The 18212-nt window shown below is 44.1% G+C and overlaps 1 protein-coding gene across 1 annotated transcript in view; it reads left to right on the forward strand.

Annotated features, from left to right (window-relative positions):
- The window catches only part of MBP (myelin basic protein), a 100790-nt gene that overhangs the window by 19889 nt on the left and 62689 nt on the right, over nt 1-18212 (forward strand). Inside the window, exon 2 of the mRNA XM_023741568.1 lies at nt 6534-6621. Within this exon, the coding sequence (XP_023597336.1) occupies nt 6534-6621 (88 nt within the window). The remainder of the gene's footprint in view (nt 1-6533; nt 6622-18212) is intronic.

Below are 18212 nucleotides of genomic sequence, written 5' to 3' on the forward strand. Positions count from 1 at the left end.
GGCTGCTAACCAAAAGGTCGGCAGTTTGAATCCACAAGCCACTCCTTAGAAACCCTATGGGGCAGTTCTACTCTGTCCTATAGGGTCACAATGAGTCGGAATCGACAACAGTAATAGGGTTTTGTGTAAAATTATAGAAAGAGCAAAATATGCACCCAAGCGTTATGATTCTTGGATATTCAATAGGCAACAAGTGTATCTTCTCTGTGTCTTCACAGATTGTGACTTTCAGGGGCTGGGAGGGGGGTGCAGAAGGAGGCAGCTGGCTTTACCAGGTCAAGAGCCTGTTCTCCTGTGAGTCAGACTCAGTCTGTCTCCCTTATTTCTAACTTCACTCCATAATATCCGTACTTACTCATTCCCCATGTCTGTTAACACTGAGTTATTTCATGAGAGCTGACAGCAGAGAAGGAAGGGGGGGCCTGTTCTCAAAGACAGAACACAAAACAGCAGAAGCAAGGTTGTCTTTTTTTTTTTAAGGTGGGAACGTGTTTGAGCTTGTGCTGGAGAACTGTTTTATGTCGAAAAGTTTTCAGATTCAATTTTGGCTTTGCATGTGATTGATAACAGGAATGTTGAACAGGCGTCACAGATACTTCCTTATGAACTATCAGTGACTCAGGTGGAGATGACAAGATAATCAAACACCTCTAGGGAGAGTGGGCAAGCTGGGTTTCATGGGTGTGGAAACTGTGTTAAGTATCTTTCTGTGATGTTAACATGGGACAGGGCTGGGGAGGCAGTTTTGATGGGAAGTTGTTTTTAATCATTGAGACGTCTTCATTGTACTTGCCACTTTAGTGAGCTGTGTGAGGCTCATCCAACTTCTCATCCAAGGCCATGTAGTTTCAGACATGCCACTTGGTAATTGTGTTTTTGAAGAGGAGTTATTTTGGACTCTGAAAGTGGAAAGGCATGCCCTTTCATATGAAATCTCTGTGCTTGTCTTTACTGCTGGGGAAGGCCTCTTCATTTAGAAAACGCTCTTAGGATGTTTTACATGAACTCAAACCTAAACATTTCAAGTTTTCAGAATGATATTTGCTTTCTTTTTTCACTCATTACTTCAGTGATCTGATTTTAAGTTTAAACTTGGAAGCAAGAGTTTTTATATGCTGGAATACATTTGTAGAAAAATGATCCTTCTGTTTGTAAACGTGTGTATGTGTATTAGTGTGAGTATGTGTGACAGTATGTGTGTGTGCCCATGTATATGTATATGAGTGCATGTGTGTGCAGGTATGTGTGAGTGTGTATGTGTATCTTAGTGTCTGTGTGTGATTATGTGTGAGAGTGTGTCCATGTGGGTGTGTATGTGTCCATGGCTGTGTATGTGTATGAGTGCATGTGTGTGCATTTATGTGAATGTGTATGTGTATGTGTGCACGTGTGTGTGCATATGTGTGTATGTATTAGTGTGTATGTGTGTGAGTATATATGTGTGTTAGCAAGTGAGTATGTGTGTCACGTGTGTGCATATGTGTGCATATTCATGTGTATGAGTACATGTGTGAGTATGTGTGCATTAGTGTGTGTGAATGTGTACATGTGTATGTCTGCGTAAGTTTATGAGTGCACGTGTGTATGTGTGTGCATTAGTGTGTATGAGTATGTGTGAGAGTGTGTGTACACATGTGCTCATATGGGTGCACGTCTGCGTGTATGACTGCATTGTGTGCATGTATGTGTGTGAGTGTGTATGCATGTGACTATGTATGCATGAGTATGTGCACACTTATGTGTGTGGTGTTTTTCTTACCTGTCAGAATTGCACACTCTGAAATCCCGATCAACATCTACACGAGCACCTTCTTATGCTCAGCCCCAGCTCTGAACTTAGAGGATTCTAACACATGATCCGCCTAAGTGCAATTAGGCACCTGCATTAATTTAATGATTAGCTAGTTAAACAAAAGCCTAGATAAAATTCACCATTGTGTTTCTACGGCATTTGCTACTTGAAAATCAGAGTCCTTGTTATTTCATGAATCCTAAATTATACTTTAGTACAAGTCATATGTAACCAAACACAGGTTTTAAGTAAATAAATAAAGCAAGTTAGTAATTACATTAATTACACATGGCAATTTAAGATTACCACAATGTAGATTATTCATAGATGTATGCATTACTACTATGTGGTTGTGTGCCATCGAGTCGATTCTGACTCATAGCGACCCCATGTGACTGAGTAGAACTGCCCCATAGGGTTTCCTAGGCTGAAATCTTTATGGGAGCAGATCGCCAGGTCTTTTTTCCCACAGAGCCACTGGGTGGGTTTGAACAGCCAACCTTTCGGTTAGCAGCTGAGTGCTTAACCTTTGCGCCACCAGGGCTCCTTCATTCCCACTCTACTATCTCATAACCGTTATTAAGTCACTTAACAAAATACCAGTGTCTTAAAGTTTAAATTTAAAATGTTACTTTAAATGTTGTTTTCAAATGCTGTTGGTAGGCATTTCCTCCTTTTAGAAATCAGTTTTGCTTTTTTTTTTTAGTTAACTAGCCAGTGGCATTTAAGGCATTCACGTTGTTTTTCAACCTCCACCTCTATCTATTTCCAAGAAGTTTTCATCACCCCAAAGGAAAGCGGCACCCATACAGGGCCCATTTAGCAGTCGCCCACACCCTCCCCTTCCACAGCCCCAGGCAGCCACTGGCCTGCTTTCTGCCTCCATGGATTTGCCTCTGCTGATCGGTGTTTTTCTTGGATAACTAAGCTGTCACCTATTAGAATGGGTTGAATACTCCATAAAGAGGATTTCAGAAGACGTTTGTAACTTACACCTTCTCATAACCACATCCGACCTTGACTTTATTGTCCGCTATACCTGAAACACCAGATTTCCCCTGGAAGGGCCCTTGCCGAGAACACGCAGTTTCAGTCTCTTGAAGAAGGACTGGTCTTGACTGGTCTTGATGGTTAGCATCTATGAGCACTTGTGCTGATGAGAATCTGAAACCCACTCCGTTTCTTAATCAAGTTCCTGTGACTCTCTTCCACCTCGAATGGGGGCAGAAACAAGCGCCAGCCTGACTTGTGACTCCAGCTTTGAGAGCAGGTTGGAGCAGGCTTTCTGTTGGTGACTCACCTGCCTGATCACGAGGTCAGGGATGGCCGTACTGGGCTTTGGAGAAAGGCACCCACCGGCAGAGACCAGCAACTTCTCATTTTCTTACGCGGGCTTGTTCCTTTAGGGCAGAGGAACCAGAACGCAGCTGCAGTTGGAGTTCCATGCAAACTGTGTCTCTCTTTTTCTTTTAGTTCTTAATCATATTGCATTGACACTCCCACTAAAACCTCTTTTTTACTTAAGACAACTTTATTTCCGCTGTTTCCAAAGACTTGCCTATGGAAAATAGTCAGGTGATTAACAGTAGCAAAATAAATATTGATGGCCACTGGCCTTGACCGTGTCTTAGCTGAGGGTTAGGTCCTGCTATAAGCTTGACACATATGACCCTATTTAATAGTCACAGTAATTCTAGGAGATAGATAGTATTCTTATGCCTGTTTCACAGTAGAAGAAACTAAAGAACTTAAGAAACGGGACAGGGCCATGCAGTTGTCGTGACAGAGCTGGATATATACTCAGAAAAATTATTTATGTTCTGATATATTAATGTGTTTGCCTTTTGAGCAAAAATATATCCATAACTATTTGCCATTATTAACCTTCCAGCATATGGGCATTACACGGGAAGCAATTAAATGAAGAAAACATGCAATCATGTTGTTGCTAGTTGCCATCAAGTTGATTCTGACTCATGGCAACCCCATGTGTACAGAGGAGAACTGCTCTATAGGGTTTTCAAGGCTTGACCTTCCGGAAGCAGATCCCCAGGCCTGTCTTCCAAGATACCTCTAGGTGGGTTTCAACCCCCAGCCTTTCAGTTAATAGTCAACACTTAACCATTTGTGCCACCGGGTCTCCTAGGGTAGTATTTTTAGGGAAACTGGTCAGACAGTTTTTGTTATATAAAACTAAGGAAAAATTATTCACTTTCAAATTAAGATTGGCGTTTTCCCCTAGCTGAATGAATGCTCTTGCATGAATTGGCTCTATGTGCATTTTAATCAAACTTGAAATTCACTTGACTCCCAAACTCTTTAAGTAAAAGAGCTGCTTGAACAGAGTCTTCCTCTCACCCTCTCTTCCTCACTCACTCCCTCTCACCCTTCCTTACCAGCCCAGCCTTCCCACTCTGCTCAGTAACTGATACTGCAGGGGCTTCCAGGAATAAGTGGCAGGATATTTGCATTCCCAGAATAGAAGTTCGCATGTCCAGTTATATAACAGGCCTTGATAAACAGCTTTATTATGGGCTCTAGTGGATATTTATTTTGGTGAGACTTCTAAGAGTCAATGTTTAAAGAAAATCCTAGCACAGTTCTTTGTATTCATTATGTAAAGAACACTGGAATCTTAATTACACTACAGAACAATCTTGCCAAGAGTGTGGCTTTAAATTGAAGTAGTAAAAGGTCCATTTCCTAATCGAAGATAATGTTTCCCTTAGGAAAACGGCTGCACAAGCTATCTCCCATGTAATCCCAAACGCCCTTTTCATAATACTGTGATGTTTCATTTTTTTACCACTGGCACGCTGATCTTTTCTCGTTTGTTTCAACAGCTTTATTAAGATACACAGCTCACATAGCATACAATCCACCCATTTAAGATGTGCAATTCAGTGGTTTTTAGCATGTACACAGAGCTAGCAACCATCACCACAGTCAATTTTAGAACATTTTCATCACCTCATAAAAGAAATTCCGTATGCTTTAACTATAACCCTCTATTTCCCCATCCCTCTCAGCTCAAAGCAATCACTACAGGCAGTCCCGGGTTATGAACGAGACCCATTCTAAGTTTGTCTTTAAGTCGAATTTGTAGGTAAGTCGGAACAGGTACATAGTGATTTTATTTAGTGTCACTTAGTCAAATGTTTGTCTTGGTATGTACAGGCAGTACCCGGGTTATGAATGTCCAACTTATGGACAACTTCTACTTAAGAATGGACTGCTGTAATAGGCTTTATGGCAGTCCGTTCTTAAGTACGAGTTGTCTGTAAGTCAGATGTTGATATCCTGGGGGACTGTGTGTAATCTGCTGTCTGTGTCTATGGATTCCCCCATTCTGGACATTTCTTATGAATGGAACCATACAACGTGTGGTCTTTTGTGACTGGCTTCCTTCACTGAGCAGAATGTTTCCAAGGTTCGACCATGTTGCAGTGTATATCAGTACACAGACGTGGATGCGGGCACTTGGAGTGGAGCGCCACTATTGCCTGCCAGCGTGGCCGCGCAAGTCCCTAAAGTTCAGGATCCTGGGAATGACTGCTAGTTGAGGACATTCTCTTCCTAGCTAAATAACTGTAGGCCCTTTAACGTTTTTCCACAAGACACTTTGTCACCCCTCTAATCACTTTGGAATCATCTGCTTCTTTTTTCTAACTCTTAAGCCTTCCCACTGGGGAATATCTGTGGCCCCCCACTGAGGGTATAGATTGGAGAGATCAGTCCCCCTCCTGCAGCCCTCCTGTTTTCATGTCTCCTGGCTGCTAACTCACCCCTAGCCTTCCTGTGGAGGTGCTGAGCCGGGAGGGCCCTGGGTGCAGTCAGGTCTCCTTGTGGCTGAGGGTGAAGCATATACCCCTCCTATACAGTGCTGCTCCTACGAGCCATAGCCAGGGCCGGACCACATGTGCAGCTGTCCGGCACTGTAGGTATGTACAATTAGGGCATTCTTGATGGATTGAGCCACTCCCAATCCCAGGGGTGAGGTCCAGGCTATCCAGGATCATCTGGGGCCATCCAGGGCTACCCAGTGTTATCCAAGGGCCATCCTAGGTTGTCTGGGGCACCCAAGGTCATTCAAGGCCACCCAGGGTCATCCAAGTTCATCCAGGGCTATCCAAAGCCATCCAAGGTTATCCAGGGCCATCCAAGTTCATCCAGGACCACCCAAAGCCATCTAAGGTCATCCAGGGCCATCCAAAGCCTTTCAAGGTCATCAAGGCTATCCAGGACCACCCAGGGTAAAACAAGGTCATCCAGGACCATCCAGGTGATGGAAGCCCACCATACTAGGTGAGAGGAGCAAAGAGTTTCCCAGCTGTGTATGTGGGATGTTATCAACCTACCTTCCCTTTGACAAATCTTGCTTTCAAATTCTGTAGTTGCCATTAAACCCTCTGCCCAACTCCTCATGGGGATATCTGCTGGTAACATGAGTAGAAGGGATTCCAGCAGAAGGTATAATGAGGTTGTTCATTTGTTGTGCCACTGCTTCTGTGTTCTTGCTCAGAATTATAGCTGTAACCTGTGGAAAGGCTACGTTAAGCTCCCTCTGATTAAACCAGCTGGACCAAGAGAATGCTTGAGATCTCAGGCAGAGAAAACAACCCTGAATTCAGAATCCTCTGTGAATCCCAAGACTCTGCTAAAAACTCTACGAAGAGAAAAATGCATTGCACTTATTTTGTTGACAAAACACTATATCTTAATTTTTTTGTGCCCCCCCCAGGATGGTAATACCAATAGAGGAGAATCAGAAAAAAAGAGGAACCTTCAAGCACTTTCCCAGGAGACCTCAGAAGACAATGACGTGTTTGGTACGTAATATAAGTATTAGAATACGTGGTCTCAGGTGATAATTGTGTGCAAATACATTCTCATTTGGGGAGGGTTTTTAACTTTTTAATTCTAGGAGTAATCTATGAGTCTATTCTCATTACTAAAAATGCAGACTGAATAGAAGCTTGAAAGGGAAGTTCCCCTTCACTGCCCTCCTCAAATCCCATTTTCCCCCCAACAGCCACTGTGGTAACCGTGGTATCTGAACCCGTTAATTCTTGCATGCCTTCCTGTACACATAGACACCAGAGATTTTCCAGGTTTTTCTTCCCCTATGGTATTTCTTTAATCATCTATTTGTTTGTGTGTGAGCATTAGAAAACCTAAACAGTGCCCATAAAACAAGAACTAAGAAGAAGTGAAATTATACCAGAGCCTAGATACTGTGGTGTTTGTTTTATCAACAAAGAGGATCCAGGAGGTGTTTGGAAATAACTGTTTTCTATAAAATTTCACTTTTTCATAGTGCCTTCCTGAATATAAATTGGCTTTACATGTTGATGCTTGTCTTTGTTTCAGCTTCCCCCCTCTGTAAGTAAATGAACATGTTCTTACTTGATTTGTACATTAACAGGACTTGCCCATGGTCACGTGGCTAAGCAGAGACTCAGAGCAGGTCTGTCCTGCCGTAGGTCTTATTTTCTTTCCTCCACGCATCGCGTCTCCCGATTTCTGCTCGTTTCATATTGATTTTCACAGAACTCTTCTTCGAGGCTTGCCTGGGCGTATCCACCGCCATGGGTGGTGGGGCGCTCAGTCCTCAGTGGTGGAGGAAAGAGTAGAGAAGACAGCTTGAGAGCCCTTTACAACTCGGAGTGTGGTCTCCGTCTGTGTATCTAAATGGCAGGTCTGAGTGCTGGAGCTTGTAAGAGTAAATCCATCCATAAAACTCTAAAATTAAAGTGTTTCTACACTACCGCTTTACTGCTATTTCCAGTGACATGTACATAAAAGACATAATAGGAAAGGGCATGATACAAATGTCCAATTTTAGGTTTTACATACGAATAAAAGTGAGTTTTAGAATTATTCCAGCCAAATTTATTTTTTAAAGCAAATATCATCTTTATCCTTATTCCCCTAGTTAACTGCTTTTAGGATTACTCGTAACAATGTCGGTTGTTCTGTTTTGATCAATTATAAAAAGATAAACAGCTGTTCTTGCTATTCACAGTAGACACCCCCAAACATTGAATTAGCAAACACTGAGTCAACCTTGTTCAACCTCAGCTGGGAGAGTTTCGCTGCTATGCATATGTCCACGGATAATAGTGAAAACGCCACTAGCAAATAGGTGAATTTGTGACTATGGAAGCTGCCTGAATGAGGAGCAAGTACACACACACGCATGCACACGCACGCACACGCGCATACACACACGTACACACACACACACACACGACCTGGCAATCTCTTCCTGTAAAGATTACAGCCAAGAAAATTCTATGGGGCAGTTCCACTCTGTCACATGTGGTCACTATGAGTCGGCATTGACTCAACAGCACCTAACAACAACATATATATATATATATATATATATATGCATGCATATAACATATACACTATATAATGTAAAAAAGATACTCTGTAATAAACCCTTTCCTTAAATTTGGAAGGTGATCTAATTCCTGAAGCACTTTCAAAGGCAGTCCTCCTTACTTTTCTAATAGATATTCGATATGGAGAATTATCATCTAGGGATGAATGTGAAAACAAATGGGAATGCAAAATATTTCAAGCATTTCATACTTTGGTGTGTCTTTTATGGGAAAGAACAATACCCCAGGCAGTCTCATGCCTGCTGAGTTCACTGTGATGTCTCGTGTTGGGTCCCTGTAACAGCTGCCGGTATCTGCAGGGTGAGTGTGTGCCTCTCTCCATTCCAGCCATTCCAGCGAGAGGGATTGGGAAACCCTTCCTGGCAGAGTCATCTCCACTGCATTTATGGCTGGTGCCCAGTCAGGCTGAGTCAGAACCGAAGGGGAAGTGCGAGGAGCTTGCCGTGTGTAGATAACCACACTTCATTTGACAGCGGGTAGGGTGGACTCTGAAAATGAATTAGCTGTGAAGATGGCACAGGACCAGGCAGCGTTTCATTCTGTCACACATAGGTTGCCGTGAGTCAGGGCCAACAACAGCAGCAACAGGGTGGATGCCATTGTCAGGTGCTCAGCAATCACAGGTATATTGACTTGTGCTCCCTGCCAGCCAGGCTGCTTTGAAACCAGTAATTTCCCATCCGTAACCCTTTCCTGGAATTCAGATACATTCCAGTCTTGGAGTGAAGCGCAGATGGAAAAACCAACTAAAATTATTCTGGGCCTTCATCTTGACTCTATAATCCTGGAGAATATACATGCGAATTCTTTTAAAATGATGTATTTGTACAAACGTTTCTCCAAATGCAATCAGCAGCTCCCTCTCACTTTAAAGTCTCTCCTTAACTAGACCGTAAATTCTCTAAGTATGACAGGAAACCAGCCTTCGCTGTGTTCTGTGGTCACTTATCACCACACCTCAGTCATTGGCAAACACTTCATGATCGTCATTAAGCTCCTGGTCGGTGTTTTGTTCATATGTCAGAAGAATTGGGGCAGGAAGGATGTAGGGAATGTGGAGAAACTCTTTTACCTCACAAATTTCTCCAGGACACGCGTACTAGAGATTTCTGTGAAATGTCAGAAAAAAATAATGTGCTTTAGCTGGTATAAGCGTCTTTGACTGAGAGACGTTTGTGGCTGGGGCTGTGACTGGTAGTGGCATGAGAAGGTGCTGCGTATTCAAAAACCACAAATTGCACAACTAAAATCAGGCAAGCTTCCTTCCTATCTTGGTGAAGTCCAAAACAAATAGCTTATTGAGCCATGCACTTGAAAGTTTTGTTTACTTTTTCATTTCATGGGAAAATGACGCAGGAGTGTTGTACTCATCAGGATGTACTTTTTATTTCTTCCAGTTATTGTTGTTGTCTTTTTTTTCTAAGTTTTGTGATTATACTTCAGGGTTATACTTCAGGTTTTGCATAGGTATACAAGGAGGAAGAAAGCATTGTAAGGTACAGTGGCACAGAGAACAATGTGTTGGCCGTGCTTGGGGGAACCAGGTTACTTTAGGTAGACCGCTTCTGAGGATTTTTTGAACAACACACTCATAGGCATTGGACATGCTGCTCTTGTAATTTGAAAGACAGGCAGGAAGGCAAGCAGAACTCTTGCTCCCACCCCTCACCTTCCTGTAGTGCTCATGACTCATAGGATTAGATCCAGTGCAGGCCATTCTGTTGAGGTGGGTGGAAGCTTTGTCTCCCCAAATTACAGATCAAGGGAGACAAGCCTCCAGAAGAGGGCGCCCTGGACTTTGTGGAATTCCTGTGGTTCCTCCCAGGACGTGACGGTCATTTTCAGAAATTCAGAGCTGGACACATGAGGCCCATTAGGATAAACATATGCTAGTTACACTCAACAGGGTGTCACGGGGCAGAGATGCCTTAATCATGAAACATCATCTTCCTGTTTCAGGTGGTAGCACTTTACATGGGTAAGTAGTGCACCTGCTATACGTAAGGGCAAAATCCTATTAAAAACCATTAGGAAAACATTCACTAGTTCATTGGTCATACACTGGGGATAGAACTGTCTATGCGTAATGTTTAGGGAAAAGGCATTCATCCTAGGAACATTTAAGAGTGTACGTGTTTAATACACACTGTATTAGAGTCCTAGGGCTGCCATAGCAAAATACCACAAAGTGGCGGCTTATAAGAACAGAAACACATTGCCTTGCAGTTCTGGAGGATGGGAGTCCAAATTCAGGGGCATTAGCAGTGCCATGCTCCTTCCGGAGGCTCTAGGGAAAGATCCTTCCTTGTCTCTCCCAGCTTCTATAGCCCCAGGCATTCCTTGGCTTGTAAATGCATCTTCAAGTGGCCACCTTCCCTCTTTGTCTCTGTGTGTCTTCCTCTCTTCTACAAGGACACCACTCAGATGGGATGAGGACCCACCCAACTCCGGTATGACCTCGTGTTAACCTAACTGATAATACCTTCAAAGACCCTATTTCCAAACAAGGTCACCTTCCAGGGGTTAGGACTTCCACGTATCTTTTCGGGTGACATTATTCAATCCAAAACACACACACATATATTTCTCCTTATTCTACAAAGTTTAGGCTAGCTTACTATAAGAACATGTACAGGGAAAAAATAAAATATAAATAAAAGTGCAAAGCCTCACTCAAGCAAAGTAAGGCTGTAACTATATCAACCACAGAATAGTTGCCGCTGTTGAACTTCTCACTAATGGTGAGCTTCCTAGCTGCCTAAATGGAAAGTTAGGCCTAACTGTTTAAAATTTTTCATTTTTCATAGGAGGCAGAAAGTTTAGCTCCATTGGCTTTGAGCTGATTAATGCCTTTGCGTCTTGGCTTTCTCAATGTGAGTAGGGGTACCAGGAAACCTCCCTGTGAGTAACAAACACATTACCACAGTAAGCACGCAGTATCCCCAGGTTCTACTCAGTGCTCAGTACCCACTCACTGTTACTTGCAGAAAGAAGTGTGCAAACATTCCTTAAAGGGAGCAACCCTTTGTCTAACAAATTCGAAGAATTTTTTCCTGTTTTAAATCTTTATCACAGATAACGAGCGCGCTAGGGTAGTCGAGGTCTTTTTATGGCAAATGTAGTGATTAGTTGTAATAAGCTTCAGTAAAAGCCAGAGATACAAAATGCATCTTCAGCCGCAGAAGGCCAGGATGATAGATCAGTGCACAGCCTTCCAATGATCTGATCTGGCCCAAGGAGAGAGTTGACAGGACTTGAGGTCACTTCCCTTGGCCGGGACTTGGACAGTGTCTGATAGCACAGAGCTCCAGGCCCTGGGCTCCGAGAAGGACCCCAAGGCTGGCACTCAATGACGCTGGTTGATATGGCACCTTATGACCCAGTCCTCAGGAAAAGAACACGGGCTTCAGGGACAGATGGGCCTGACTGTTGGCTCAGCTCTTGGTTCACTGTGTAACTGGGGATGCAACTTGATCTCTGCTCCTTCATTTCCTCCGCTGTAAAACAGTACATCCTCACAACCTTCCAGCGTGTTGCAAGGACGAAGTGAAATAACATGCTACTTCTCTACAGTATGCATCCACATTTGTACTACTTTAAGCCATATTCATAAAACGAGTAATACATGCTCCCATTTATTTAGTGGAGTCCCTCGGTGTTGCAGACCATCAACAGCTCAGCTGCTAACCGAAAGGTTGGCGATTCAAGTCCACCCAGAGGTGTCTCAGAAGAAAGGCCTGGCCATCTACTTCCAAAAGGTCAGCCAGTGAAAACCCTATGGAGCACAGCTCTACTTTGACACACATGGGCCTCAGGGCTGCAATGAGTGAGGAGCATGCGGAAACAAACACGCAAAACCAAGCTCCCAGCTCTGAGCACAGCCCTTTGAGCCAGCCTGCCCCCTTCTGCCAGCTCATCCTCTAGCGACCAGGGTGGCGGGTCCGTTCCACGTCCTCTTGGCATGCTGGGGGCGGCAGCCTTTTCTAGAAACCTCAGTTCTGCAGCAAGTCCTGCTCCGCCCTGCTGTGGACAGACCCTGAGTTCCTGTCCCAGCTCAGACCTGCATGCGGTGTCCAGTGTCCGTGTGGGAAGGAGAACAGAGGCACTCCACGGTTGCTTTAGGGGAGCTCAGGGAGGGGGGTCTCCACTGATATCAAGCACTCTCACACACAATGAATTAAAAACGGCTTCTAATTAACTTATTATCAGCATTGAAGCAGTGCTGTTCACTTCTATTTTCCTGTTCAGATGTACCGCGTTTCAGCCGTGTGGCTGGCCATAGCACATTCTATGGGTCTTGAGTTCTGACCACCGCTGTTTAGGTGGGAACGTGTATCTGAGGTTCTAAACATACGCCTTACAAACTAACTGTTAGGATGCAAGCCATTAATATATTATTAATAATATTGTCCATAGACGAGGCTTACAGCTTATCATGTTTTCACCCATGCCATCAACTTTTACATTCACAACCCTCCTTCGTGGCACAGGGGACCAGGGATTTACAGAAGAACAAGCAAATCCTGAGATACTGAGTGAGGATTCTCGGGGTGCAGGGCTGGGAGGGGGCAGACTGGGCATCAGGCCTGCAGGCTTTTAACACTGGCATGTGTGACACACACTCTCACAGTGGAGTTTCCTGGTATTTTAACCAACTCTGTGCCCTTCTCTTCTTTTTTGAAAGTAAGTAAAACCATGCTTTGGTAAAAAGCGGAATTGGTTCTTTTGGGACTTTTGTAGGAACAGTAATCTCTTGAGTATAAATTGTTTGCAAGTGTGAAGCTACTATCCTTTGAGAAAGACTTAGTTGGTTTCAGCCTGTCTTCAGAGTGAATTAGAAAAAAAAAAATCAGCTTAAGGTGATGTGTGATTTTATTATTTTTTGACGAGAAGGAAAAGAGAAGTGAAGGACTCGTATCTGCCCCACACACTGGCCTGTGGCAGTGACCCCTCGAAAGCGGGGCAGCAGTCCCAGCACCATACAGCCTAGCACACAGGCCCCCAGAGCCCCAACCCCCTGAACCCCTGAGCTCCCTGATCCCCAGTGCCCATGAATCCCCAAGCCCCTGAGCCCCAGCCCCCCTGAACCTCTGAGCCCCCATGGCTACACCCCTCTTATTCCCACAGACGTTTTCACAGGTGAGGCCAGGGTAACTGGACATCAAATGCAGGGCCTTGGGGAAGACACCCCAGGAGGCAGCTGAGGGCCATGCAGGCAGAGAGAAGGCTTTCCAGAAGAGAATCGGTGGTTGCTGCCCACAGGTGAGGCCAGGGTAACTGGACATCAAGTGCCCCAGGAGGCAGCTGAGGACCCTGCAGGCAGAAAGGCCTTTCCAGAGGGGGGTGGGTCGGCAGTCACTGCCTGCGGGGAGCCTCTAGTTAGAGGGAGCCTCGAGGCTGTGGCAAGCACAGGGTCCGTCCAGCAGGCAGTGTACACAGAGTTCCGGGGGCTAACTGTTGGCCCTTGGGGCCTGCTGGGTTACAGAATCAGGGCTCACCTTGATACGTGACAGTTACAGAAGCTAAAGTGGATTCCCTGTGCACCTCACCCTGAACTGGTCCTGCTCTTCAAATTAAAATGTACTGCTAAGGGTCATTCGAGGTCATCAGAGCCACAATAGGACAACTGAGATTTGGAGAACAAAGAGAATACAGACCTTACAGTGGTACAAATAGCAGATGTGATGGGCTTTGGCCAGTGGGCAGAGTCCCTGCCGAGACCAGGGGCTCAGAAGATGCCTTGCTAGTGGGGCGCCTTCCTGCTGGCCCCCCTTTATCCTACCCACTGTGGCACACTTTATACATCAAGCCTACTGGGTCTTGGACACCCTGTTTGAAAGCACTTGTATTTGGTTTTCATTCATCAAAGTTGGTGTTTCTGGATTCCACCTCATGTCCAGCCTAGATAAACATCTTGTTATCCTGTGGTTTTAGCAACACTGGAGGCCAGTACAGTCTCACCCCTATACCCGCACTCCTTAAGAAATTAAGTCAAAAAGGACCACTCCACACCGTGGCTCTGCCTTCGGTTTTTATTCTGACTTGGGTTTGTTTCTTTTCTCCTTGGAAGGGGCTAAATTTCATGTGTCAGGAAGGTTGTGAGTGGTAATGATTTCTAACCTATCTGTCCCCTGCATGTGCTCCCACCCGATGATCACCGAGTCACCAGCCTGGATCCACCCTCCCTCCTGAGCGCCACATCTGAGATCTGTGCTTACACGGGACCCCTAATTAGCCACTATAGCTACAAAGATAAGTGCCCGGTGGATTTTAAAAGAGACAGTGGGACATGGCACACTTTTTAGCAGATTTCATTTTATCATTAGAGAGGTAATGGGCAATGTCAAGGTGTACGTGCCGTTCACCGGCTAGTGAATCCTAAGCAAACGGATGTGATTTAGGCACATTACAACTGAGATGCTTCATTAGATGGACTCTTTGCATCCTGGCCGTTTGTATCTCGAGGCTAAACCCATTGCCGTCAAGGTGATTCCAATGCATAGTGACCCTGCAGGACAGAGTAGAACTGCCTGTTAGGGTTTCCAAGGCTGTAATCTTCACAGAAGCAGACTGCCATTTCTTTCTCCGTGGAACGGATGGTGGATTTGAACTGCTGACCTTTGGTTAGCAGCCACGCTCTTAACCACTGCGCCACCAGAGCTCCACCAGGACTCCTTATTTCTAGGCTACAGTAAATTTTCCAAATTAGGTAAGATTTACACGAGAAGGCCCTTGTCTGCCTTTTTTCCTCTCTGACAGCAAGGAGCCTACTTGCATAGTTGTATTGTAAATGTTATTTTGTTTCACTGGAAAGTTGTCCTCTGGCTCAAACTTTTTATTTAAATGCCTTCAAAAATCGTGTCTTTTATTCCATTTGCTTTCGCCTGGAATCTTCAAAGAGAACTAAAGGCTGTGGGCAAATATTATCACCAGCTGTCGCCCTGAACTAGAATTTGATGCCATGATAATTGGCCATTGGTGTGGGGGGAAGAGGGAAGAGCGAGGCTTCCCTTGGGATAATTAAGATAATGATCTTAATGTTAGTGTAACAGAACAGTTACTTCTAAAATGCTTATTGTACTATTGGGAAATCTTATTAAATGAAAATTTTGCCCATCTTTCTGAAAGCAAACATAACTCTAGCCCAAGTGAGATGGAATTTCATGCACACTCATGAACACACGTTCTCACATACTCTCAAACACACATACTTACACACTCACATACACTTAGTCACACACTCACACTCATGCATACACCCTCTTGCACACACACGCCTTCCTATACATACATTCTCACACACACTCATACTTATTTACATATTTTTCCTCATACACACTCACATACATATTTTCCCTCACACATGCTCACTCTTGCACACTCACACCCACACACATAAACACATTTTCCCTCACACACACTCACACTCATACACACTCATGCTCTCGCACACACAGGAAGAGGAGAAGGACTTGCTGGTGCCACCCTCCCCCCCCACCACTGTTTGACGTCCTCTCGTCCCCATGAACTAAAGATTTGGGGACTCTGGGGGTCACTGTGTGTCTACTTGTGCAGGTCACGGTGCCTTCAGGTCTGCATTTCAACTGAGGGTAGTAAGTCACGGCTGTGACAGGCACTCCGCCCACATTTGCTTTAGTTGATAGAACTCTCCATGGCGGTTTTTCCCGCAGGCGGGTGCTTGCCTGCAACTAAGGATTAAAGGGCTTTAATATTTTCAGTAAGATTAGAAGGATAGATATCTTTCAAGGGTTTTCTTGGTGGAACTGAATATTGTTTTGTTTTGTTTTTTCTGTAAAAGTGATTGGAAAGCATACTGACACAGCACAACCTTGGAGAATCCATGAAGTGTTTCCCTCAGGAACACCACGTTCCAGTTATGGTTTTTGGGGTACACAGGGGTCCACCTAATTGTTTGAGGGGGTGCTGTAAAATCCTCAAAGTCATTTTTATTTGCTTTAATTAAAATCAAGTTAAAGAAATAAGCACCAGAGAACATGTGGGGGGGGCAGGCCAGAGGAGGAATGTTAACAAAAGGAGATACAGTCAATTCTTGTTATTTGCGATAGTTATGTTCATAAAGTTGCCATAAACACAGAATTAACAAATACTGAACCATTGCTCCCTGGGGGAAATGCAGGGTTAGGTTTCTGACAGCCTCTAGTCACATTTTTGTCAACTGATTAGTACGTAACCTTGTTTTATGTATTTCTATTTAAAGACCTCACGTTGAATATGTATTGCCGATTCATTAACATTGAACTCTTGGCCAACAGCACTATAACTCACACTAGACGAAGCTTATCTAACACACATATTTTCTCTTCGAGGCACATCACAGACTTCCAGTGCTTCGGAACACCAGACAGCACTTCAACACTACGCCTGGGGACCGTTTAGACAGCAAAAGTATCATTAAAAGCACAAAAATGCAAAAAGCAGGGCACTATAAACCACGAAAAGGACACTTGTTTATAGAAGACAGCGGAAACAGGAAGAACGTTGCCTTGTTCAACCTCAGCTGGGACTGTGTGCGTCAGACAACTCAAATTTTCTGCTGTTCTGCACATGTCCGTGAATAACCATGGAAGTGCCACGAGTATTGATTTGGGGTTACGAATATGGTTTAGCAAGCAGGGAAGTTCACAAATACAGAATCCACAAATAACGTGTGTGAAATGACATATGAGCAGTCTTCCAGGCCCACGTCCTTCCAGGTCAGCTGTTCTTCTGATGTTTGGACAATGGCATGGTTAGCTGTATTTTGATGCACTCATACCTGTTTGAATACTTTACAGAATTTGCAGAACTTCTTTGTAAATTAGACTTTCTAATGGTTGAAATGGCAACTTTTTTTTTTTTAACCACAATAAATTTTTCAGAAAGAGAAGGATTTTTAAGCCATTCAAATAGAAGATTTTATTCAGTAGCACATGAGGCTTAGAGCTTTGCTGTAGTAATCGAGAAATTTCCTATCTTTGTGTCCAGAGAACTAATACCACAAGCTATATATAGGCTGTGGCAAAGCATATATGGGGGAGGGGAAAGCATAGAATTGGGCATGAAAAAATCTATAATAGTATGCCACTTTTGGTGTTTCAGAACTTTATCTCCCAAAGTTATAAAAAATAATGTCCAGTTTTCAAATCTTTTTTTTAATTTTTGCTGCCACTTTTCTCTTCAGCAAGGTACTTGAGCCAGGAGAGGGGTTCTCTTTTCCAGGTATGTCTCAATGAATCAGTAACTCACAAGTTTGGAAGTGTCTCCATTGAACAATAATGATTTTCAGTAGGATGTATGCATCTTGAAGTCAAGAGATGCACAAGAACGTGGTGGTGGCAATGCTCAACAGAAGCCTGACATTTTTTGTTATTATTTCTTCTAAGAACATCAACAATGACAAACTCCACATTTAGCAAAAAATTACAATAGTACTTGCTTCTGTAGCTACAGAAATGGGCTTAGTTTTGAGAGTTTAAAATGGTCTTTAGTTACCCAATCATGAGTACTTAAAATAAATCCACACACGACCAAAATTAATGGCCCAGCAAAACAAGATTGGGTAAGGGTGGTTATTCCTTCCCTCTCATCTTCTAGAAGCTTCCTTCCCTTGTACCAGAAGGAAAGGAGGGCCACAGTGGGGAGAAGACCCAAGTTTGGGAATATTACTTAACAAGACCTGATGGTCAGTTAAAGGTTTCAGTGGGCTGGGATTGCTACTGCCTCCCACAGCGTCCCCAAGTCACATTTAGAAAGGTCTGCCCAGTGGCACCACAGAAGAAAGGCCTGGCTATCTGCTTCCATAAAAAGATTACAGCCAAGAATACGCTATGGAGCACAGTTCTACCCTGTATCACATGTGTCGACACGACTCAGAATCAACTCCACAGCAATGGGTCTGCCCTTTGTCTGACAGCTGCTCTTCCCAGGCTAGAGTATATGGGGATGCTGGTTTCCCAGGGAGACTCAGAGGCAGGGGTTTACCAGGTGAT

The sequence above is a fragment of the Trichechus manatus genome, unplaced genomic scaffold (genome assembly GCF_000243295.1).
Source record: "Trichechus manatus latirostris isolate Lorelei unplaced genomic scaffold, TriManLat1.0 scaffold00183, whole genome shotgun sequence".
NCBI classification, from domain to species: Eukaryota; Metazoa; Chordata; class Mammalia; order Sirenia; family Trichechidae; genus Trichechus; species Trichechus manatus.